The sequence below is a fragment of the Struthio camelus genome, chromosome 2 (assembly GCF_040807025.1).
Source record: "Struthio camelus isolate bStrCam1 chromosome 2, bStrCam1.hap1, whole genome shotgun sequence".
NCBI lineage: Eukaryota > Metazoa > Chordata > Aves > Struthioniformes > Struthionidae > Struthio > Struthio camelus.
Window position 1 is genome coordinate 6,141,119 of NC_090943.1, and position 25,245 is coordinate 6,166,363.

The 25,245-nt window shown below is 38.9% G+C and overlaps 1 protein-coding gene and 1 long non-coding RNA gene across 7 annotated transcripts in view; one reads left to right on the plus strand and one right to left on the minus strand.

Annotated features, from left to right (window-relative positions):
• Positions 1 to 25,245, plus strand: part of DLEC1 (DLEC1 cilia and flagella associated protein) — a 42,831-nt gene that overhangs the window by 3,155 nt on the left and 14,431 nt on the right. For 4 of the 6 annotated variants that reach the window (XR_011139501.1, XM_009685201.2, XM_009685198.2 and 1 more), the window contains exons 3-25: positions 447 to 603; positions 1,133 to 1,243; positions 2,351 to 2,544; positions 2,809 to 3,029; positions 3,264 to 3,345; positions 3,776 to 3,863; positions 4,687 to 4,860; positions 5,677 to 5,813; positions 6,734 to 6,826; positions 8,031 to 8,121; positions 9,095 to 9,257; positions 11,055 to 11,247; positions 12,620 to 12,678; positions 13,676 to 13,850; positions 15,640 to 15,733; positions 15,951 to 16,081; positions 16,385 to 16,543; positions 18,117 to 18,256; positions 18,510 to 18,663; positions 20,184 to 20,294; positions 21,682 to 21,812; positions 23,346 to 23,531; positions 24,040 to 24,107. Coding sequence is in view for 5 of the 6 variants with exons in the window: in XM_009685201.2 (XP_009683496.2) it covers positions 447 to 603; positions 1,133 to 1,243; positions 2,351 to 2,544; positions 2,809 to 3,029; positions 3,264 to 3,345; positions 3,776 to 3,863; positions 4,687 to 4,860; positions 5,677 to 5,813; positions 6,734 to 6,826; positions 8,031 to 8,121; positions 9,095 to 9,257; positions 11,055 to 11,247; positions 12,620 to 12,678; positions 13,676 to 13,850; positions 15,640 to 15,733; positions 15,951 to 16,081; positions 16,385 to 16,543; positions 18,117 to 18,256; positions 18,510 to 18,663; positions 20,184 to 20,294; positions 21,682 to 21,812; positions 23,346 to 23,531; positions 24,040 to 24,107 (3,112 nt within the window). In the remaining variant the exon portion in view is untranslated. Of the gene's footprint in view, positions 1 to 446; positions 604 to 1,132; positions 1,244 to 2,350; positions 2,545 to 2,808; positions 3,030 to 3,263; positions 3,346 to 3,775; positions 3,864 to 4,686; positions 4,861 to 5,676; positions 5,814 to 6,733; positions 6,827 to 8,030; positions 8,122 to 9,094; positions 9,258 to 11,054; positions 11,248 to 12,619; positions 12,679 to 13,675; positions 13,851 to 15,639; positions 15,734 to 15,950; positions 16,082 to 16,384; positions 16,544 to 18,116; positions 18,257 to 18,509; positions 18,664 to 20,183; positions 20,295 to 21,681; positions 21,813 to 23,345; positions 23,532 to 24,039; positions 24,108 to 25,245 lie in introns of those variants that run through there. The other 2 variants (XM_068934151.1, XM_009685202.2) reach the window with 2 other exon arrangements.
• LOC138066261 (uncharacterized) lies at positions 13,875 to 25,217 on the minus strand. Its single transcript, XR_011139503.1, has 3 exons — positions 24,768 to 25,217; positions 18,131 to 18,230; positions 13,875 to 15,264 (listed from the first exon to the last, which is right to left on the minus strand). It is a non-coding gene; the product is annotated as an uncharacterized lncRNA (long non-coding RNA).

The following is a 25,245-nucleotide window of genomic DNA, read 5'->3' on the forward strand; positions in this document are numbered from 1 at the left end:
GCAGAAAAATCTAAAATATATAAGGAGAAGTAAAGTATCACTACTGGGATATTTTGGAGTTTTAGAACCCATCCTAATAGGTAGGAGGGAACATATTCACTTTAAATGTAATCCTACACTTCCGGGCAAAATACAGAGCAGTAGCCACTGTCCCACAGAAGACAAAAGACAGACCTTTGTCTTATTCTGAGAAGCTCTTCTCATCTTTCATACGTTTTTCCTGTTGACATATGAAAGTTGGATAGTGCTTCTTACCCAGCACAAGTTAAATGATAGAAATGAAGGTATTTTAGCATTTTCTTCTTGTAAACTAATGATGTTTTACCAGGTTCTCTCTATTTGCCTCTCAAAGGCAAATAGAAAACATTTATCTATAAGGAAATCATTACTAGTTTGTGGCAGCTCAAACTATAGTCATTTCTCTACATTCACCATGTCCATGACAGCTTCTTGCTGAGTATAATTGCCGACTGACAGAAGCTGACATGGTAGAAGAGAACATCATTCATGCACAGGAGCGAGCAATAGCTGAAGAAGAAAGGGCCCTAAACGTGCTGAAGGCAGATGCTGGGGAAGATTTCCGCAGAATTGGATTGCCCTCAGGTGAGGATTCTGGAAATATTACCTCCCCCCAGTACATGATAATGGTCCCTGGAGGCCAAGCCATCGTCCATCTAACTCATTGGTAGGGCTGACAGTGACCTCAGTGAGCTGTTAGTTTGCCCTTACAGCAATAAAGCAACTTTGAGGAATTTTGTGCAGAGAATCGAAAGAGTTATATCCATTCAACTTGGGAAGAAACTAACGGGCCTGATCACTTTCAGGGTATTAAACTTGCTATTAATGGCTTGCCACCTTAACTTGATTGCAAGCATACCTACGTTGCTATATAGCAATGACTAAGCGAAATTAAGTCTTTCTCCAACAGCTGCATGGAGTAGGAAACGGTAAAAAAAAAAAAAAAGAAAAGAAAAGAAAATCACCAGAAAGTTTAGCCTGCAATTATAGGTGTATAACTATATACCTGTACTTGGTTGGATCAACTTTTGCATTGATCGAGAGCAAAGTACCTTAAGGGGCTAAGCTTTTCAGCTTTGTTTTTTCTTTTTTTTTGTTTCTTTTACTGTTGCAGTTGCATCCTCTTTCAGGTGGATTGTGGATAATGAACTTCTCAGAAAACATCATTTCGCCTGCCCAGAAGATTACATCACAGATAGATTACCTGTTACTAGAGCACCAAAAGGTAACTTTTAAAGAAGAGAATAGTTTAGAGTTTTAACTCTCTGAGAACTGAAATACTGGAGGAGGTAGTAGATCTAAGCATACTTCTGTAGTTTTCTGCCAGAGCAGAACAAACTCTAGTGTTATAAGCATAACATCTCATTAAAGGGATATTATTAAAATAAAACTGTAAAATTAAAAATTCTCCTTCTCTGGAGTTAACAGAGTGTTGAATTTAAATATCAAATGTAATGGTAGTCGCACATATTTATTTACACTTCATTCCTTTTGACGCAAAAACTGTACTGATTTGGACTACTCTACTTCTACTCAAATTCATCAGCACAAAATGCAGTAAATATATATTGTATACAGAGTAGGGAAGTGGTTACATTAAAGTTAAAAACTGTTTTGAAGGAAATAAAATTTTATTCTTTATTTTGGATTTTAAATTTTTCGGGTGGATGTTCTAATTAGGCAAAGTTGCATATTTTTGGAAATATATCAGTTTAATTTTCAAATGGAAATCAGTAAAAAAAGTCTTTTAGGCAAGGTCAGTGTTATTTCTTTTTTTGTGCATGTGTGAAACGTTAAAGGGTTCAGTATGAAGGTGAAACATTTCAGTATCATTAAAATGAAATTTTCAATCAAGTCAAAAAAAGCACTTCTGAGTAATTAAAAACAAAGCCAAAAAGCTAAAATGGCAGAGTATCCTTTAAGGTGGGAATTTCATTGTTCAGCTATAGGAATGTGAAGCTGCACGAGACCTCCTATTTATGTCAATTTTCTGACTGTTACAGATCCATCAGAACTTTTTGTAAGCTAATGAGGACATCCTAAAGTCCCAGGCACTTGAAAGATTAATATATCTTTCAGGGATTAATATAATTGCTAAAGGGTTCATATAGCTTGTTTAATTAGTATTTATGAAAGTTTTGTTATTAAAACACTTTGCATCATTTGTGCAAAATAAACTATAAATATCAATGAATTTCTAGAGGAAATGTTTTTTACCATCAGTATGTTTTTTACCATCAAAAAGACTAAAATAAAGTCAAATATCTGTGCTTAGAGTAAGTGTTTATAATTTTTTGACTCTAATAGAATTATGTTTTTCTTTGAACTACAGGAAAATCAGAACCTGACTATGCCAAAGAGACATTTAGTTTTAAGCAGCACATTTCTTCAGACTCAGAGAACCAGATGCCTGAAGAGATTGCACATCTCCGTCAAGTACCGGGTAGTCTGCCAGATGTATCTTTATCCACATTAACGCTGCCTTCAACTCCGGAGCCTAAGCACCAGACTAAAAGGATAAGTAAGGTATATTTTACAGATTTATTGGGTTTAGATTATTAGAACTGTAGGACCTGTTGCTATTCTTATAACAGAGGGTGAGTCTCAGTGCACTGTTAGTTTGGCTCCAGTGTTTATTTTCTTCGATTTGATAAGAAAAGAGAAATATAGCATTTTTATATCCATTTTCAATGCTGCATAACTATTTAGTCACGTACAGATACCTTTTTCATCATTCTCAGAGTTGCTGTGTTTAATTTTGCATCGCAATCGTCTCTCTGTTTTTCAAAGAAATCTAATGCCTCGCAGAAGCTAGCTGGGAAAGACAGTAAGTGCGGAGCAGACAGAGAAAGCGAACATGCTTACATTGCCAGACTTGAGGAGAGACGCAATTACCTGAAGAACCCCCGCTTTTTCCCACTAAATGCTCTTCATGGAGGCAAATCTCTTGTCGTTTCTCAGGAAAAGGTGGACCAAATCATAGCCAGAAGAAAAGCAGAGGATAAGAAAGGGTATACAATATATTTAGTTTCTTGATTCTGAGCTGGACCCCACAAAGAGCTCCACTTTAGAATTACTGTATATAGTTATTTTGAGCCATATGTCTGTGTATAGCTTCTCAGGAAACAAGATGTGTCACTGACATTTTGTTTTTGCTAAAGGGTTTATTTTGCAATTTCTTATTTTATCAGTATTTAAAGAACTATGTAGTAAGTGGCAATAATATATCTTATTTTTTCTTTCAGTGATACCTCATTTGTTCCTGTGTTTCTTGCTAATCCACCTATTGTTTTATTTTCTGATTATGAAGTTGGTCAGGTTTATGAGGTAAGAACTTACCTCTTTGTTGAGAGAGTTTTGTCTGCCAGTGAGAAGCATTATATCTCACCATGATCTAGGTATTTCACCCAATCTTTTCACATGCTAGAATTTAATAGAAGTCTATTTCCTTTTCACATTAATTTAATGGCTCTTCAGCTTCTTTCAAGAGACTCTTTCACACCCTCCACTGACAGGCGAATCAGTGAAGACTAAAAGGGACCCTTTTCAACCTCTGCTTGATTTCGTTAGTATTTGTTTTACCCCTTTTCTAATAAGCTGAGAGAACTGACTATTTTACGCTTCTGTAGTATTCCTGATTTTAAGGCCTGTTGTAATGATGAATTAGCTGCTACTGGTAGAGCACTAGGACGTTACAAACACTGTAATGACTGATGATAAGTCATGATGTGGTATTACATTTTCTTTTTAAATGAAGATGACAATAGAGCTACAGAACATCACTTCAACATGTCACCATGTAAGAATTATCCCTCCCTCTACTTCAGCATTTGCCATTGGGCCAGGTAAGGGCTTTCTGACTTCATTTAAGACGTTAATACATAAGAAATCTAATTGATGTGCTTGAACATAGATTTTTTGAGAGACTATGTTTGGTTCTGCTATCCACAATGCTGTGAGTAGGACTCTAATCTTGCCCCGTTCTGTAGAAACTGAAGATTCTGTTATGTCTCTAGGACCACTCACATGCAAATCGTAGGCAGATTCAAGTGCTCTAATGAGGGATTCAAGAAAACTAATTAGCATTAAAATATTTGAAGTCAGAATTAAATGCGTCCATGGAATACCTAGACTGAGTCTTACCCAAAATTTACCAAGGAACAGATTTAGTGTCCATTGAAATCAGTAGGGGGAAAGGGCAAGAAATAACACACTTAAATTGCAGCAAGGAAGATGAGGTTAGATGAAAGGTAAGACACATATCTTTCCTACAGTAGGAAAGCCAGGAAGGAGTGCGTAAGGAGACTGTGGAATCTCAGTCAAAATACTGGAGGAATTTTTAGAACAAGTTATACATACACATGTAAGCCTTGTTGTCTGTGACAGAGAAAAACTATGTAACTTCTCCAGGTTTCTCTCCGTTCTGTTTTCTGTAATTATGAAAAAGACATATTTCAGACAACAAATCCTTTTGAGTTCAGTGGAAGGTATGCAAATACACAGATTATACTGGCAGGCCCTTTGTGGTCATTTGTTTTTATCAGTTTGACTTAGGCAATACATGTGGAGAGTTTACTATATGCCCCTTTCCAGAGGGAGATGTGATCATAAATACATATGCCAACTTTGGAGGGTTTAAAATTGAATTTTCTTCATTTTTTTTCCAAGGCAAATTTCCAGGAAAGGGAGGAATGATTGCTCCTGGGATGACATGCCAGTATACAATCCAATTTATTCCTGAATATCTAGCAGATTATGAAGATTGTATATCAGTGGAAACCCAAGCATCAGAACCTCTTATAATACCAATCCAAGCAAAAAGACCACCTCCAGTGCTAACGTGTCAGTAACGTCCAATTCTACAAGTTTTTCTTAAGTTTAATGGATGTGATTTTTTAATTAGGCTGTCTCCAATTTTATGGTACAAAACAAATGTGGAGAAACTTGGCAGTGCATTTGCTACATTTTGATATCTATCTCATTTTCATTCATAATATGTTTATTAGCTATTAAAATATAATCCTGACAATTTTTTCCTCAATTATTTGTGCCTGCCGCACCGAGCTCATTTCTTTTCACTGCGAAGAGGAGTGATCAGGAGCCTCGTTTTTAGATTTATATCCTGTCAATTCCTAAACTACTAGCTGTAAACACTACTCCTAAATATCAAGTAATAAGTATTTAGTTATAAATATTTGCTGCTATTGATTAATATTTGAAGTGATTGATTAATATCCATTGGAGATTGCATTCATTATATATCATTATGACATATCTGCAAAGTTTGCCTCTCAGACATCTGGCAGTAAACTCAACTGCAATAACTAGGACTATTTTGCATAAATTTGCTTTCATTTTTCATAAATTCACCTTCTCTGTAACACTGAGCTTTCTTGCAAAATGATATTTCTTATTGTCATTATTCAGGGGGAGTCCTTAAGTAGGAAGCACCATTTAAATTTGAGATGAATGTAGCAAGATACAGCTCATAATATTTATCTTTCAAATGAAAATAATTTGAGCTTTTTAGAATTAGAGTACCTAGCTATATTCCTATGTAGCAATATCTGCCTTTAAAGAATTATAGAACTAACTGGCTTTGCCAGCTGCTAGCCTTCGCTGTCTGTGTAGTCTAATTTTCTTTGCTTTTCATTGCAGTGCCTCACATTATAGACTGTGGTTCCTGCCTTGTTGGAGGAATAAAAGTTACAAAGATTTTGTGCAGAAATGAGGGATTTAGCACTGGCAGGTTCTGTATAATGCCAAAGAAAGTCTGGCCACCTCCTAATTTCAGGGTAAGTAATTAGAAAGGAGTACTGAATATGGTATAGGTGCCCTGACACATGAAGACCTTGTGAACTAGTCATAGTACATTAGCACAGAAGTCATAAGGGCTCTGCTGGGTACATCTGTCCTGTCACATCCCCTTGGGGACTCACATTTATCCTCAAGCCCAGTCTCCCTGGCCAGCCATACTTCCTACTTGTGCTCTGACTTGCCTCTGAAGGTTGTTGTCTGGCTCAGTGGTGAGATAAACTCAGGCTCAGATTGGGGGAAGGAGGACAGCTGGCTTGAATTTTAACCTTATCCATACAGGAAGTAGAAATGCAATCAGTTCTAGCATTGCTTTAGGTATTTTCCTTCCTCTCCCCACCAAAGATTTCCCTTACTGGCCTGGCTGCACCTGCACACCCTTGCATCGCACTCCAGTACTGCTCTGTCTTTAGCTTCCCAACACAAAACAGGGTCTATATGATACAAAGAAGATGAGATGTGACTGGTAGGTTGGCCTTTATCTGTTGGAGAAAAGGCTAGTGGGATAGCTGATGTGCCAGGTAATCCCTCCTGAAAAGCTTTGCAAATCCAACTTAAAGTGAGCCATAAGCACACAGAGACAGGCACAGCTCCTGAACCTATGCTCAGACATACTTACTTCCTCTGTAAACATTAACATTAGTGTTCCTGACAGTGTCATTTGTCCTTGAAGACAGCACGTTCCCTCCGTCTGCCATCAGTAAGGTAATTATAAAGCATGGAGTATTTCTTCTTGTTAAGCCATGTTACTTATTTTTGAAATAAGTGAAAAAAGAACAGTTACAGGAAAGGATAAAACAGTGATGGTGCAGCATACCGCCTGTTTTAGGTAGCCCCGTATTCAAAAAGAAAACAACCCGATCTGTTTAATGTAGTCATCTTTTCTTTTTTTTACTCCTAGGCCGTTGCAACTGTTGGTTTTGTAAGACAAGATCCATTTGGGATACATCCTGCAGTTTTTGAGCTAACTCCAGGGCAGAGTACAACAATAGAGGTTTGCAATTGCTGCTATGTAAAATGTTAGTAGTTCACCAAATACGTGAGCAAAATAAGACCATTTTAGAAGACCTAGGCTGGACCTTGTGAATTTTAGCTTATGTGAGTGAAAATGCTCAAGATTCTTTGTGCAACTGTGCCAGAAGGATTGCAACTGTGTGTGTTTCTGGAAGGTCTTTCACTGAACTTCTAAGTCTTGCTTACCCACTCAGAGACTAGTCAGATCTTCTCCAGGCAAAGAATCCTGTTAGAGAAAATGGGAATTTGAGAACACAGGAGTCCTTATTTGACTCTAACTGGAGGTTCAAATCCAAAAAATTTTCCTTTGTGAGCTTCCTTGGAAGGAACATTTTGGAAAATAAAATCTGTCATTGTAGAGTAGCAGGTACAAATGCTCTACTTCTGTCCTGCTCCTTACCGAAAAAGTTCCTGCAGTAAGTGTGCAGTATTGGCTGCCACCAAGGCTTTCCCTGGTGTGGGCCACATTATCTTATAGGATGACTATGGGGAGAAGGGTAATAAAGGGAACATGGTCAGCTTCCAACCTTTCCTTTCTTAACTACCTCCTGGCTGCCGCTAAAAAGTAGTGGGTCATTCAGATTTGGATAGAGGAGGACAGTTTCTCCTCCTTTCTCTGTCCCCAGATGCATTCCTTCAGCAGGTCCAGGCACACACTGGAGAGGGAAAAGAGGAGGTGGATGTAGGATGGGGTTGGACTTGCAGGCAATACTGGATAACAGGCAGAAGAGCTATTGCCCACATTACTGGAGCCAAAGGTTGCCCAGGTTTGGCCGCCTGAGCCATTTTTGTTGAGATGGAGCTCAGAAAGGGCACACAGCAGCTGGCCGCCCTGCTCACGCTGTTGTAGCTTTACAAGCTATGGTTGCAATGATCAAGAAGTGATGCACATCTGATTCTGAGAGGGAAATTCATATGACTGAACAAGTATAGTGCCTACATCTCTAGTGACTACAAAGGTAGCCTGTGGTGACCAGCCAGATACACGCATGTAGGTTTAGTCACCCTGAAAGCGCGTGTTTCTTTCTGCTGTGTATTAGGGGAATGTGAGACTGTGACTGTAGGCATAAGATTTAATTATTAATCACTAGAACTCTCCTTTAGTGAACAATTTTGAACTGAAGTTGGTGGCTTCCTGGAGAGAAATCAGCTATAGACATTGCTGTTTATCTTCTATCTTTCAGGTAGTGTTTTTTCCTTCTTTTCCAGAAGTCTCACAGCAAACATACACCATTGTTTGTGACAATTGCCAGGTCAATGATGTTACAGTCACAGGTTTGTTTCTAACATCTTTCACAGATCAGTTTCCAACACTGCAGATACTCAGTTGATGTGAGTTGCGGTCAATGGTTCAAAGCAAAGGCAACATTTTATATCTCTGGATTAAGCAAATACTTTGCACGTTGCTAGTGTTAAAGGTTAAGCATTTTTATTATTACTACGCTATTCCAATGTATGAAATATTTAGAACTCAGAAAGTGCTGGGCTCTAAACCCACTGTAGGCAAAAGAGAACTTTACAAATATAAAATGTCACCAAGTAGTGGAAGAGAACACCTGTAGTCAGGTGCAATTCATTTCTTAGGCTTTTGTATCAATAAAGTAACATGACAAAATATAAAGAATTAGCTTTAACAGGGCAGAAGTACATTTGGGTATGAAGCAAATGTGTGGCACATTTTGTATGAGTGCGTTTGGGAGAGATAGGCAGTCTTAGGTTAACTAATGAAACCAGCTGAAATTCTTGGCTATGAATTTTAGTGCTTGTCCTAAAATGGAACTGTGAGTGCTATAAAATTAGACATAGCTTGAAGTCTATATAATCACTTTATCACGTGGATTTCCTTTGGAAATTTTTTAATAGTGCCTTTGCTGCTTATTTTTATTTTTAATATGCTACTCTAAAAGTCTGGAAGCTACATTATCAACCACTGCAAATGCATATCTCTGCTGACTTCAGTGAAATAGTGCTAATGTATAACAGATCATGCTGGTGTGAATGAGCTGAGGTTATGGTCTTGAAATCTAAATCTGTTAAATTTATAAAGAGGCCTTCTCTACTGGTATATGGTGATAATCAAAGAGCATGAGGAAAATATTGTATAATTAATACATTGGAGTTTCAAATCTTGAGGAAACACCCGTTATAATCAGTACAAGCCATTGCTGTGTAGCTGTAGTGTTAATGAGTAGTACAAACAAAGTTAATAGCCAGATGATAAGCAGTAATACCAACTTATTTCTTCAAGGCATTGGACAGCTGATAGCTCTGGAGCTGTTGTTTGTCACGGGTGGAGAAAGCAACCCTGAACTTGGTGAAATTACTGATGTAACAGCACAGCACCTCATACGATTTGACCCTCAAAACCCACACGTCTCTGTGGAGAAGAATTTGATTATAAGAAACTCTACGTATGTAGCTGCTATTAATAGAGCAACGCTCTGCAGTCCAAACATAGTGTCAGTGATGTTATTTGTGATACCACATTCTCTCAGGTTGGAGTAATCTTCATGCACTGGATAAACTTTACCTTGTTTCTTTTTGCCTTGCTTCTTTTTGCTTCATTGTTAAGTAATTAAGGTTCAAGGATATACATGTAGGAACTGCAGAACAAGCTTAATTGCCGCTACCCATATTCCTTGGTCCATATGCTGTCAAGGTCAACATACTTACCCCTATATAGATACATCCACAATTCCAGAAGATTCATGAATATGGATGTTTACAGGAATTGTTTAACAAGGTGATCCAGATGGGATTTGTCTCATATGACTTTACCTGCCTGCGATGTATATTTATACATCCAAACTGAGCACCCTGGTCTTTTTTGCTTTCATAGCACAGGGAAATAGGTGCTCTTTAGGGCACAATTTTGACTTGACCATAGACATCTCCTATAGAACAGGACAAAACACATCCATGGACTCCATTTTCACGGGTGAAAAAGGGAGACCAGCCTGACTACCTCAGATTAAAACTTTTAGGTTTAGTTAGGTGAATTGTACTAATGGAGTCTAATAGATTTAAATATAAACTCTATTTGAGTTTAAGGAACATCTCCCAGTGTGTGTTTATATTCTACTGAGAACAGTCGGACCCTGATTTTGATCAGTCATTCAGACAATAACAGAAATAGACCAATGTGCCTGACTGAAGCAGAGTTAGAGGATGCAGACCACCACAGCAGTAAGGAGTTAAATACTGCTCCTAGATACATTCATGTAGATTGCAGCTTGATACAGTGACTCTCTTGGAGTTTGCTGTCCGGCCTGTAACCTGCACATGCAGAATGCTGGTACAGGATGCAAAGAAAATAGCAAGAAAGTGTGATTCAGTCAGCTGAATGCTGTAAACTGACCAAGGCTCGGCATTATAACAGTGACAGCTGTCCCTGCACTTCTAGCGTTAGCACTTGTATGAAACAAAGCTAGACAGGCTGAGATTGACCTCCACAGAAGCAGTAAAGAGAAAACTTTCTACTGCTGTAGAAAGTACTACAAGAAATTGTACTTGTTTTATTTTATGTCACTCATACTCACTTTGAAACTCCAGTGTCCTGCCTCTCCTTTGTAATGCAGAGTTTTTGAGGTCAAAATAAACAAGGTTTTAAAACTTATGAATAGATTTCATGGAGTAAGTACACTTCTGCTGAAGCAAGCCAACCAAGCAACCTTTTCTGAAAACTGTCTAGGTTAAAAAGAACATCATAGCAGAGCCGTTGCTAAAATCTTTGCTTAGATGGAGTTGCTGTGTTTGTTGACATTTTAAAGACTAGGGCCTGTACTTGGATTAAATTCAGAATGATAAACGTAGATCGTCATCAGTGGTCCAGTGCAAACCTACTGGTATCAGTAGGAAAGGTCCTATTGATCTCAGATTTTTGGAAAGAACAACTATAGAGTTTCCTAAAATTGGCATTGCATGCCAAGTTAGATAAGGCAAGAAAGTGTTAATATTTCTTACATGTTTATATATTTTAATTCTATATATTAGCGTGTTCTTAGTGGAATATATACACTCTGACAGATTTTCTGTGCTGCCTCATCATCTCTGTAGCTCACAAAGACTGGTAAGTCAATCTCCTCATTATCTTTAAGGAGCGAAATTCTCCATAGGGAAGAAAAATGTATTTTTTCTCCCAATATGTTACTCAAAAACATCTAATCTTTTTAATTATAGCTTTTTGCTGTTTACTGATCTCTTTGCAGCCACGTAGAACTTCCTTTCTACTGGCAGATAATAAAGCCTAATCTGCAGCCATTAATGCCAGAAGGAACTGTAGACTTTACGAAGCTCAAATATAATCGCGACACAGAATCAGCCTTCTCCCTGAATCCTAAGCAGGGAGTTTTGCTTCCCCATGCTGATCATGAGTTTGTTCTCACTTATGCTCCACAGGAGGTATGGCTTGTGATTTCTTCCTATCTACAAACTCCAGCTGTGTATTTTTTATGCAAGTCATAAAACCCTTGCTGTGCAGCTTTCTGAATTAAATTTAATTAGCTAGTACCATGCTCTGATAAACAGTATTGAAAAATGTAGAAAGTTTCTACAAGAAAACATGTTTTGATCGCAAAATATGAGCCAGCTTCTGATCTCATGTCACTTTTGGTACTGATTGAGCTCCATTAACTTTACGCTGAGAATGTGGACACATCCTCATTTCGCTGCAGCTGGGCTGGCTGAAGAAGTTACCACTCTTACCATACTACTGGCTCCTCCACCATCCCCTGCCCTTTCCCATCTGCTGGCTGAGCTGCTTTGGGGATCTGTCCCATTCCTACTCCAGCCCAAACAAGCTTGGTTAGCAAACAGTGATTATTTAAACTGTTTTCAATTGTGGCTTATTTGGGATGAAGCAGTCCTATGAACAGCTGTGTGGTAAGCATAAGGGGTAGTAACCTTTGGCAGAGGAATGATGATGTGCAGCTGTGGGTAAAGAGAGGTGCAGTGATCTTTGGTGGCAGCTGTACCAGTGGATGTGGGACTATTATTTTAGCTTTTGCTCTCCCATCAGGGTAAATAAGAAGCATGAGATCACTGTGTTTAAAGAAACTTGATCCAAACTAAGTTCAAGAGTGGGAATATTCAATACTGGGGAGACTGACAGACATAGAAATGAGTCAAATAAATGTGGAAGAGAAGTTTATGGGTTTTTTTTTTAATATTTTAAAGCAGATTAATTGAAAAGCATATTGATGATGGTTTAATGATATTACTTTGCTAACAAAATGTATTGAATTAATATATACACTTAGATTAATATCCTTTGCATAGCTCTTCAGATTTAAGGCCTGATTCTGTGTTACTCTTTTCTTTCATTAGCGTATAGAAGGCATCCTCTTCCAGCAGGGAAAATAGTGGTTCTTAGTCAAAATCAAATTACTGATCAATTAAGCTAAATGCCCTGGCATGGCTATAACAACCTTTAACTTACTACAGCAGTACTAATCTTAATTTAGGAAGCCTGTGCAAATGCTTTTGTGTAGTATGCAATATACTAGGGGAATAATAACAGGCATGTAAAAAATGAGTATTTTTCTTGGAACCATATACCATGAGGTCAGAATCTGGCTTAATATTTTGCAGTCAAACATGTTTTCTTTTAGTTACTCTAGATTTTCAATATTGTTGATCAGAGCTTAGTACTCTGATGATGATTGTTCATCCTTTAAATATAAGCCTCTTTTTTATCTCTCTTTTTTTTTTTTTTTAAATTCTCAATATAACTGATTACTCGGTAATAAAATCGTCTGCTTCCTCTTTTGTATAGCTGAAGAGTTATCACAGTGTGATTCAGATGGTACTGAGGGACATCCCAGAATCACCTTGGTAAGTTGAGAAACACTGTTTTCCTGTAACATGTGTAGTAATAGTTTAGCTGTGATACTATATTAAAAGTTACTGGGATTCTTTATCTCTGTAGTGATGATAATGCAAAAAAAAAAAAAAAGGGAGGGGGGGGAGCCTTGGACAGACAATTAGAAAGGATTTTATCTGCACAGCCAATATTGGTCTAGAGTGTGTCTCTACAAATTCCCCTCATGTCTAAACACATGCCTTAGCTCTGCCTGGGGCTGCACCTGTCTAATACTATTCATTTCCCAGGCTTTCTGCTGAGCTTTCCAGCAGTTTTTTCTGTTATTACTGTTTGTCACAACAGTCTGTGACTTAATACTTGTTCAGGAATAGATTAGAACAGCCAGAGTATGTCAGAAGGACCACTGGAATTTGTCCACTTTTTAGTTACCCCCCAACCTGGGCTAACTGCACACCAGCAGTCTGTAGTTGAGAAGGTTTTGATGATTTTCACTTCCTGTTTATTCACTCTCATCTTGTTTATTATCTTGTTTATAATGTTTGTAATTGATTACTATTAAATCATGTCTGCATTCTGTTTTAATTCCATTCCTAATGATAGTCTCCCAAGCAATCCACGTTTCAGTTCTGTATCTCTAGGCTTTGGGGACGGAATCTCTGTTTTCAAGCTTTTTAACTTGTTTATTTAACATGGGAAAAAAATATAGATTTTGTTTTAGGAAACCGGATGGATCAGATGTGATGAAACAAATGAACAGAACAGAAATAAAAAAGAAGCAACAGCTCTATCTGGAAAATACTAACCAAAGAGAAAACGTTTGAAAAAGTTATGCGCATTTTAACTTGGCAATTAACAGATGGGATCCATGGTCCGTACTACATTCATGTGTCTAGCTAGCTTTGGCCAGTTTTCTTTTCATTCCGGTTTTACTTGATAGCTTCATAAGGGAAACAACTGATTTACAGCAGTGTAAGATGCTTAATAATTCTGCGACATTTCCTCTCATAGTTTAGTAACGGAGTCGGTGTTTCAAAACATCCCAGAATACAAAGCGGAGGATGTAATAACAATGGAAATAGAAGTTAAAGGTTCAACAGAACCATTTCAGCTTCTTCTGGAACCATATGCTGTTATCATCCCTGGAGAAAGTTTTATTGGTGTAAATGTCAGAAAACCATTTAAGGTTTGTTTGCTTTTGCCTTCACTGTTATCGCGTGCTTTGTGTCACTGGATGCCATAGGTGTTGTTAGAAGACAGGAGATAATCTGTTACTTTAGGTTTTTAAAATGTTTTTTAGAGGAGGCCATGACTACAGGAGGAGCTGTACTAAAAGCCCATAGCAGGCCTCCTTATCCCCACACTCCAGGCAGCAGGCTTTGTTCTTTTCTCTCAAGGGTGATTCCCCAGATTTCAGCTCTTTTTAAATGATTTCCTGTCACAAACCTATTGCTTACCGTTTTGTCATTTCTGTAGTGCAAGAGCTCTCTACTTGGGAGAAATAGCCAGCAGTTGAGTAAATCATTCATGACAGAGGCACTGTTTATTCAAAGGACTACAGAAAGCAGAGAAAAGGGTTAAAGCCACAAAAGTCATATATGCCTACCGCTTAGCAGACCTCTTTCTATTCTTTCCTTGTTGGTTCTGATAATTTCTGATTGCCCAGTACGGAACGCAGTCCTACTGTAATTGTCCACTCATCGTGCTCTTCACTACAGACAGGGATCCTTTTGATCCTAGATTCACCGGAGAAGAACAGGCTCTGTGGCAAGAGCCAGGCATGAAAACATTTCCCCATTACTGGCCTTCCCATTTTTTTCCTTAAAGACATTTATTTTCTTGCTTACTCTTCCTAAAAGTTCTTTTTCCACTTAAGGTAGCCATTTCAGACATTCCAGGAACCTAGCAGAGCTATGTATGTGCTGTAGGTAATTGAACCACAATTCCTTTTTTTTTTTTTTTTTTTTTTAATCTTAAAAAATGTAAAAAATTGAAATGTGTTTAGAGATAAATGTGCTACAGAGGACAAAATTCTTTGCTATGATGAAGAAATAATGTCTGAATAGATCTGAAGAGCAGGCCAAAGAGTTCCAGAGCTTACATCTCCCTTTCAAACAGATTCTTTGGCAAATAAGGTTACTCTTAAAAAGAAGGATTTGAAGTTTAAGCTTTGAGGGTCTGTTTCATTTGGTCAAATGTGGAAAAAAAATAAAAGGCTTCAAATATTATAATGTCCTCCTTGGAAAGAACGGCTAATGGCTAACTCTTCAAGTTTCAGAAAACACCACATACTAGTGTGAAAGTAGTCATTGAGGTTCATCTGACTAAATATAGTTCTCTCAGCATAGATGTCCATGTCAGAGCTATCTTTTTTGGGCTCTCCTGGTCTTTGGAGATTTGAGCAGCAGCATCCAGGGGGTGATTCATGTCATCCTAAAGCCTAAAACGGTTCAGCAGAATTGTTGCCGACACTGCCTAATTGGCTTTATTGACAGGAAGGTGAATCCTAGGAGATAAGATCAGATGTAGAGCTCTCACCTATACTGCAGATATGTGAAATCCGATCAGATGGATTCTACTTCTTGTCCTACTTCATGTCCCTGTTTCAGATCACAGAGGGGAAAGGAAAGGGAAGTTACAGCATATTATGAGAAAACAGTAGTTAGTTCATAACACTGGGCTGGTACTGTTTGAGTCAGAGATTAGATTCGTGCCTTTCCACTTTTACTGTACTCAGTTGATTTCAAGATTCAGGTGGAGATACCCAATATGTTTGAGCTAGATTAGAGATACATTAGTATGACCTAATGCTCAGTGGTGATCAGGATGTGGCTAGTGTTTGCAGTTAAAGTAGTGCATGCAGTCATTAGACTTGCATTACCTAGTTTGTAGTGCATCACTGCTTTCAGCAAATTGGCATGTCATTATGAAAGCTTAAAGTGTATTATTTAGCTCATTGATTTTAATTGTTTTAGATGTGGAATAACAGCAAATCATCGATCAAGTACACATGGGAGAAAATCATTGCATGTGATATAGTGGAAGTTGAACCTCATACTGGATTCATAGGTAAAGTTTCTGTGACTTGCAAGTATCAGTTAATGACAGAAATATTTAAATTGGCCCTGGCAGAAGAGAAAAGTTGGAGTGCTATAACGCAGGACCCGATCCCCAGCGCACTGCAGCTAGTGGGAGACTTTGGCTCCAGAAGCTTCAGTAACAGACTCACAGCAGGTTGTTTCTTTTCAGGGGGGTGTGGCAGAGACCTGAATTTTTTCTTTTCTAGATATGACTGAATGCTGTGAATTTGAGCTCACAATTACTGGAGGCAAACCTGGCTGTGTCAGCCATAACCTGCAGTGTAAAATTGAACACTCTTCAGAGCCCGTGGTGCTGCATGTTGAGGCTGCTTTTAAGGTGAGCAACCAGTTCAGTGTTGCAGGATGACTAGCTGCGGGGCCCGGCTATTGACACATTTTTGCCTCTTGAAGGCCTGATAAATCTAAGGCATTTACAAATGGGGGTATTTTTACTGCCTAGTAACTACTGAGGCAATGTTGATACTGTTGTGACGGTAAGAATTTTCCTGTATTACATGCAATACCTTTGCCTTCTGCTATTATATGTGAAGTCAGACATTAATCTTAGCGAATGTATGCTTTTCAATCAGGCAGTTTTGGCGGAAATGTCCATTTTGACGTCTATTTCCTGGTGTCCTAGGGTCCACTGCTCTCTATTAATATTCCATCGCTCCAGTTAGGTTTGATTAAGTGGGGTGACAGCGTGTTAAGAACCTTTGAGATTCAAAATCTATGTCAGCTGCCAGCAAGGTGGAGAATGCGAGAAAGCCAGGCTTGTCTAACTGAAAGGAATGAAGAGGTAAGTGCCTGCCATAACTGGCTATATTCTCCCTTTAGCCATTTCTTTCTCATTTTAGCAGCTGTAACGTTCATTGTTGCAACGTAAAGTTCAGAGATCAGAAATTCTAATTTCTGTGACTTGTTATGAAACTGATTCTGCACAGTTCCAGAAGTGCACAAGTTCTTTTGAAATGAAATACTTCCCTGCAATTTTTCTGTGCTTCCATTTCTTACAAATCCTCTGCCAGCCTGATCCAAAGAGTTATGGAGTATTTCCTTTTCGACAGTGATTTCTGCTGCCACTGATACAAGTGAGGGGGTAAGACTTTGTATCTGAATGGAGGCTGCTCGGCCCTATTCCTGCACCTACATCAGCATCACAGAGAAGAATTTCAGCACATACTGAATCGGGCATTTTGGCTTTAAACAACAGTTTTGAAAAATGCAAGTGTGCCCCCAAAATAACTTCTTACCACAATCAAAGCTAAAAGTATAATTTAGTATTTTCTAGACTATGATGCATCAAATACAGTCCATTCCTGTCCTTGACCTCAGAGCTCATTGGATCGTTTCATATGGAATAACTAGAGCACCTTGCAGTTAATGCTGGTGACAAAGAACTGACTGAGAGCTGACATCTGCAGCCCATAGCATGTTTCCAAATATTTTGCTTTATTATTACTATTTTATTTTTATTATTTCTGGCACACAGTGGGCTCTGTAGCTAGATTTCTGTTGGATGTTATGCATCAAAGGGAAGTGAGGAAATCTAGACTCTGGGATAAGTGTTTTTTATTGTAATGAAAGGCCAAATTCTGCCTGTAGGCCTCTTCACATGATTGCCTGTGCAGGCAATTGAGTTTACTCGTTTCATGGCAAAAATTGGTCTAAACAGTGTTCGGAAGTTCTGTTTTTTTGGATAGATCGTGTCAATTTTGCAACTGAAAAAGGAACTGAAATAGGAACTTTTTGTTGACCGTCTCGGACAACGGAAGCCCGAAGGAAGCTTTACTGTATTCTTATGAGTTCTTCAGAATTTTTCTTTCTTAACCTGTCACGCAGATATTTCACCAACTTTGTGTGAAAGTTGACAGCGAAAAAGGATTTATGAGTGGCCGTTATGGCATCCTTGCAGAACAGTCTTTTGTGTGTGTGTGTGTGCGCCTGCCTGTCCCTTTCCCCTCAGGGCAGTTATGGTCAGAAGTGCCTGATTAGGGATGGGGGGGTCCTATAGTAAAAACTGTCCTTCCAGCCCTCAAGCCCTTATGTTCTCCCTTCCTTATCCTTCTGTCCCTTGACACATCCAGCAGTTCTCAGGATCCCAGAGAGATTTTAGAGATGTAATCCCTTCAGTTTATCATCCCAGAGTCCCATTCCTGCCCCCCAAAACATCAGTGATCAAATTCTCCATTCCTCCTACATCAGAGCTATACTCCTCTCCCCTGCTCTCACTCTTTTGATTTCCTTCCCGTCCTTCTGTCCAAGAATCTCCTCAATTCATGGCACCCTGCGTAGCTGCCATTCAGCCCGCCTCTTGGGAGGAGAGCCTGCTGCTGACCACTTGTCTGTCTGTTTGCCTCTCTGTCTCATAGGTTTCGCCCTTTACCATTCATCCATCTGCTGGAGAAATACTTCCTTTGGATATATGCAGTGTGTCAGTTCAGTTCACGTCGCTGCAGTGTCAGCGTCTCCAGACAGTTTTAGAACTAGAGGTAGAAAATGGAGAAGGAAGGTAAGGGGAAAAAGGAGTGTTGTGTTTTGTTTTTCCTGAGGATTCACATGTGATCTTTCACTTTAGGTAGTTTTATCTGCTAAAATAAAAATACGTAGCAGAAACTCTGCGTGGAATTGTATAACCTATCAATGAACTATCCAATCGCAAATATTACTAGATAAACATAACAATCATTCTTTCCAGCATGCTGTTGTATGTCTAGCACATTTCATTAACGATAACAATAGACCATCTGTGTGTTTACTTCCAGTCATCTTCCTGTTTTTGTTGAAGTTCAGACCCCCCAAGCATGCCTGATGTCTAGTCATCTAGTGTTCACTGAAATTTATACTGGAGTTCCTGCCAAAGCAACCAGCAAACTTTTTAACCAGACACTGCTGCCAGCAAAATACTTGTGGGGAAAGGTAAATGCCTTTCTGGTAAATGAACGATACAGCAGGGACAGATGTTGTAGTTTTCATCAAAATAGAAACGTATCCGGTGTGTCCTTTGAGTAGTGATTGCTATTTACTGGTTTATGAGCAAGATTTAGACTTGAGACATCTTTTCTCCATAGTACCAGCCTTTACGAGAAGATTAACTGTCACTTGATGTTAATACACTCTTACTGTCTGTCTGTTGATCCACCCTGGGAGAGTGGGTTGGTGGAGATTTGAGGAAAACGGGATATAAGCTACCAGAGTATTAAACAAAGTATCATGACAGTTCAGGATTTGCATTTCATTCAGCAGAGCAAAGATACAATGGTGCTTTTGAATTTTAACTGTTTAAATTATGCTTAAATTCCGCATTATGAGTGGGATTCAGCTCACGGATTAAGACACCTAAATTTAATGACCATATGCAAGCTACTCTCTGAACAGTGGAAATCTGGGGAGGAAGTCGGTCACCAGAACGTGTCCAGTGTCGTTTTGGATGCTGTAGAGTTTTCTGTCTGACTTCCAGATGTTAAGAAGTGTGGTCTCTTTTGAGTCCTGTCACACAAGCCAACCAAGCATCTATGCCTCAGATACCCTATGTGCCTATGTTTAGGCAACTGAATCCTACCCTATATATACAGACAACAGAGTCCAGAGAACTATTCAGCTGATCCTAAAATGGATGCCCATTTTGGTTCACAGAATATTCTCCAGAACATACTGATTGGATATCTGTTGGCTACAGTGGAAGATCTGATGCCCAAGTCATATAGAGACACATGCACTTAAGTCACTTAACCTGTAAGCTGAATCCCACTTGACAGTGCTTTAGTCCTTCGATCCACTTTGAGATCCACTCTGGGTTCAGTTCAGTTGCCCGCATAAAATCATTCAGCGCCACTTGAGATGCCCTAAGGTGCTCAAGACATCCTAACAGAGCTTGCGGACATGATACAGGACCTGCCGGAAAAACTTCTGAAGCAGCTGCAGCCCAGGAGGGGTATCTACAGCATTCCAAATGGTATCTGATCTCTGTGTGAGCTGCTGAGTTTAGTCCCTGGACTCATGCCACTTAGGCAAGCTGCCAATACTAGGCTTGTCTCTGTAGGCCACCTCTCAGTAGTCAGTGGAGAGAGACAGGGTGCTTCTAGGACCCAGCTCTACCCAGCCAGGTAGGTTGGACCTGGTCTCTCAGGTAGGTTGACCCAGCCCTGGAAAGGCTCGTCCCTCTTCTGTGACTGTGAAGGAGTCTCTGCTCCCAGTTCAGATGCGTCAGCTGAGCAACTGAAGTCACTGAGAATGAATCTAGGGATGAGCATCTTACCAACCATGGGGGATTTGTAAAGCAAGCCTCATCTCAACAAACTGTATGCGTTGCTACCTGAAAGTGCACTAAAACTTTAGATCACTCTGTGTAGTCCTCTTCAATCTGAAGAGAAAATATGGAAGAATTGGGAGTTAATGAGTTAAGAGTTAGCTGAACGCCTGTCCTCTCTGTTCGGCAGCTCATTGGAAGTCAGGCAGCTTTTTGCTCTGCCACTGTCTCCCCAGCCGGTGGCACCTTAGGCCCAAATGAAGAAAAAGAATTGTGCATAGAGGTAACAGCCAACATCACGGTAAGTTTAAAAACTGATGTAATTTTGTCAGAACAACACTGGCATAATTATTGCACTTCCATCTGCCAACATTTTTATATACGGAATAGAATGCTCCTTTTCATACGATGTCCCTGAAATTGCTTTGTTTTGGAGATAATAGTGTTTGAAGGCAAAAATGAAACCAGTCCACATGGCATGCAATTTTGTACTCTGCCTCTTTGTTTCCCAAATAATCTTGTTTTCTTTCTTTCTTGAATGCCTGTTTAATTGCTGTTAATGCTTATTACTTTTCTTAGAGCATACAGATCCTCAGTTATACAATTATCCCAAATGATTGGTACAGATTGGTACATATATAGAGCACGTTTGATTTGCTGAATGCCACTGGGCTCATGACGTTTTGGTAACAGAAATCATAGACAAAAAGGGGGTGATGGGAGTGGGAGTCTGCAAAGTTAAAAGGCCCTGAAGGCTGTAGATCACAGAGTTCACAAACTGCAGGAATTCAGCCATAGGCTTTATGGGAGCATTCAACAATGTGATTTAAGGCATCTGAATGATCTAAATCCCTTTACGTGAGGTGTATTAGTTCCCGTTACAGTCACTGGAGATCTAGAAAAGTCCTGCTTTAAGCTGAAGTAAAAATAAAATCTCCTTTTGGAAGAGGAAAGTGCTTAATGCTTAGAGCTTCAGCACTTGCAGTATAGAAAGCTTGGTGCTCTAGTTAAATCTCAGGTGATACATATAAGCTTTCAGTTACAGATTTTGGCAAAGAGGAGTTAAGATAAGGTAAAAAGAAGGGAGAAAATCTGTAAGCAATATAAGTATCTCCCAAACTGGGAAGATACAACACCCAACTGACTTCTTCCTGTAGTATAGAGACAAATGACTAAGAAATTCTTGTGGTATGATATCTTTAACTCTGAAAAGAACATGCTAATTTGGTCACCTTAGAGTATAACTGTAAATCTGTCTTTTTCCATTTATTGACCACCATTGACCATTTTGTCATTTTAACTATTCTTTGTGTATGGAAAGCTAAAGGAACAGGTCAAAATTCGTACATAATTATACAACAGAATCCACTTGCACAAGCTTTCTTATTTTCAAAATAAGTGTGTCAAAAATCACTAAAGGAGCAGTTTTAGGTTTATGGAGTGGTCTTGGTACAAACAAAGATAAGAAACATCCACAAATTTTTAACTTGTTACCTACTTCTAAGCAAATCTGATGCTGGCAGAAAATGCACTTAAAGCAATTCAGTAAAACTTTTCAAGTTTCTGCTGTGGTTCTCTTTTTAATCCAGTGAGACTTATATACGTTTGCTAAATAAATTTCTTAATGAGACTCTTTCCTCTGTGGCCTTTGCTCCTGTCACAAGGAAACATGATTCTTTTCCTATTAGGGTGAGCTGAAAGACCTTGCCCTTTCCTGTAGCATAGAAGACATGATTGAACCCCTCTTCCTGAGCATTTCTGGAGAAGTGAGAGGATTGCACGTCAGTTACTCACTACCTTGTGAAAGTGGAGTTACTAGGTAAATCAATGTGTTGTTAAAATTATCCCACATATCTGTTTGTGAAACCATTTTAATAGATAGAAAGCACTCATCTATCTGTACAGCACTCGCTTATAGCAAGATGACGAACTGGAGAAAAAACACCTAAAGAATTCCACTGGGAGAGGAACATGTAGTAAATTCACCCCTGAAGTTCTGTAGCAGCCAGATACAATATAGGTCAACTTCATACCAATGACAGTGTTTGGAGTAAAAAAAAAAAACAAAAACAAAAAAAACCTAAAAACAAATTCGTTCATGATAGCTCAAAGACCTTAAGCTCTTCAGTTTACATATCCCTTTTGCTTTGTTTTAGTGCTGTCATTTCATAAAGTTGGGAAGACAGCCATGGCACCGTATATTAAGGCAGATCACAGCAACGCAGCCTAACTTTATGTCCAAACTAAGTTTCCATTTGTAAGTGCAGTGCACATTTTTACACATGTCACACTCTATGAAAGTTAAGCAGATCTTTCTGTGTCTTAGGCTTCCAGATTAAATGAACAAAAATTACTTTTTCTCAAAGCAAAAAAACAGTAGAGGAAAAAAAAAAAATGTAAGCACGCCATTGGCTGCGTGAGCTTCTTTCCTCTTCCTGCTATACATAGGCAGCAAGGACACATGTTTCATTGTCCATGGGACCATTCACTGAAGGGGCTATGTGAAGAGAAGGTGCTGGGTTTGCACCATAACCAAATTCAGCATCTTGCTAAGCTCAGGAGATGACTGATGATGAGCACTACAGCGTTCTAACCATTGTGTAGCTGAAACAAATTCAAATTAATGCATATGAGTTCGTTAATTCATGAATAATAAATTAGCGTGAAATTAACTGCACATCAGCGAAACTCATGTTCACGTGTTGTGTCTCTTCTCCCATGTGCTCCTGGCACCCGTAACCTGACGGCAGCTCTGATGCTTCTGTGTATAGACAGCAGGAAAATTAATTTCTCCATGCTAACAAAAGTGTGGGGCCTCTGCTGCCTATCACATGTTTATGAGGAACAGCTATTCTGTGCAATGTCAAAAATGGGTAAATTGAACTCTTAGATGTGAATTTTAAATAACAGAATTATGCCCAAGATCACATGTTTTGCACTATTAAGTTTTCTTGTTGCACTGTTAGACGTGATGTTAAAGAAAGATGAATATACTTCTGTTTGACTCTGTATATCTGACTGATATTTTTTGTTTTATTTTTCTAATATGTAGTGTGATTCCTCTCTTTTGGAATGTGCTTCATCTTTATACGTTTTTGATATAAGTAAAAGTGACTCCGTATTTGTTGGTCTGCATGTTATACAGTATAAAAGTTCTACCCAAAATAAATCCTTACAAGGACAGAAGTGAGAAAATGAAAAGCAGCGAATTATGATAACAAAAATCTTAGGTTGCATGGTCCTTTTACACTATTATCACAAACACATTGCACGTTTTCAAATCTACTTTAATTATCTATACCATAAGAAAATGGGACTAATGTTTTAATACTAATGTAATTTCTTTTGATAGTGACGAAAGGCAAATGCTACAAAGCCCATGTGATCTTCTTTTGGACTTTGGATCTGAAGTTGCATTCAAAGACATAGTAAAACGTCAGCTAATTCTTACCAATCACACTGGAATCAGTGCTCCATTCAAACTAGAAGCTGAGTATTTTACTGGCTATTCACCTACTGCAGAACAAGGACTCTGCCCGTAAGTCCTGGCTTTCTACATAATGATTCAAATTCTAATGTAGGTCTGAATTAAAGTTGAAATCAGGCTAGAGTACTATTGTCTCAGGAACCACTTTCTGCAATACTCTGGTGGATTACTTTAAACTCTTACTCTGACTGTGATAATGAAACTTGCTGATGAGATTACCTGCAGAAATGGGTAGCCAGCAATAGAAGGAGGGAAGATTTAGCTGGTACAAATAGCAAAACACTGTTTGTGCCAGTGGACATAAACTGGTTTACACCAGCTGAGACTCTGTTGTGCTGGATTGTACAGTGAGACAACTTTACAACTTTAATAGATTTACTCATAAGGATGTTATATATTTTTTAAAAAAAAAATTTGTAAAAAAAAAATATTTCTATAAGTAGTCCTTCTTTAAGTTATAATGGCTAGTGATCTAGAAGTCAAGCAGAGCTAGTTCTTATTTTACAGGAGACCTGCTCATCTCACAGAATTGTCATAGTGATCTTTTATTTTTTTCAAGCTCTCCAAGCTACCTGGTGAAAAGGAGAGGGCCCATCACAAGACACACAGCCAAAAGAGCACAGTCAGGTATGAGAATAGCTGTTTCTCCCCTCAGTGAAGAGAAGGCAAAGGCCAGTTGACTAGCATATTCAGCATTAAATGTACCTGTCAGGAACATCATCATCATCATTTCGTTCTTGGAGTATCCAGTTAAGTCTGCACTGCCAAATAATTTGGTCCTCCAGTTCACTCTTGAGTTTAAATGTTCACATTACATAAACATTAGGTCAATCCTAAACTTTTCTTTTCTTTTCAATAAACCAACTATCTGAAAAAGAGATGGGTGTTTCTGGTGATAGCTCCCTGCCAGGACCACTCCCAGCACACAGTATGGACAAGACTGCATAAGATTTCGCTGTCTCCTTCCTGCACAGGCCTCCAATGCTACTGCAGCAGGCGTTGCTCCCTCAAACGCTCTTGCATACCCTTCTCACTGTGGAAAGATGCAGCGCAGCCCACCCATCGCTTCAGATACCGTATATTAAAAACAGTCATGTTTGGAGCTACATGGGATCCTGGCGGGAGGGGAGTCAAAGTAAAGAGCAATAGTGTGGATCTGTCTTCTGTATCCAAAATGAAACTTGGACATACTGTTAGCTTGTCATAGTGTTTGGTGTCTGTTACGAAGACAGAGCTTTTTCAGCTGTTGGATTAGTCATTAAAATTTTAAAGAATCTGGTCACAAACCTATTGGTTTAGAAGGTGAGGCGACTCAAGAGTGTGGAAAGGCTTTTTGCTCCTTTTATTTCAGTCTTTGTATTGAAGAGCGCACAGATGTAAACAGGCAGCTGCTAATAGAAAGATAACAAGTTAGCACAAATCTCAGCTTAGTTTCCTCAAATTGAGGGTGTGTTTTCATGTAACCAATTACTGCCTTGGATCTCCCAGAGAGTCCTGGCTCAGGTTGTTGGAAGGGAGTCATCTATGAAATAATCCCTGTAAGAACTGAGTCATGTAAAAAGCAGATTAAGACCCACTGCAGAAGGGAATTGGAGTAAAAGTGATTTAACGGTGCGAGCTGTGTAAACGATCCCAGTTTCGTTGAAGCCTCTAGGGCTCGGCTGATTAATACCAGCTAAAGATCTGGTATTGTATTTTCTCTGAAAGACTGACTTTGTTCCATTTCCTAGAACTTTATCAAATGATTCTTTGCTGTGCTCCTTCA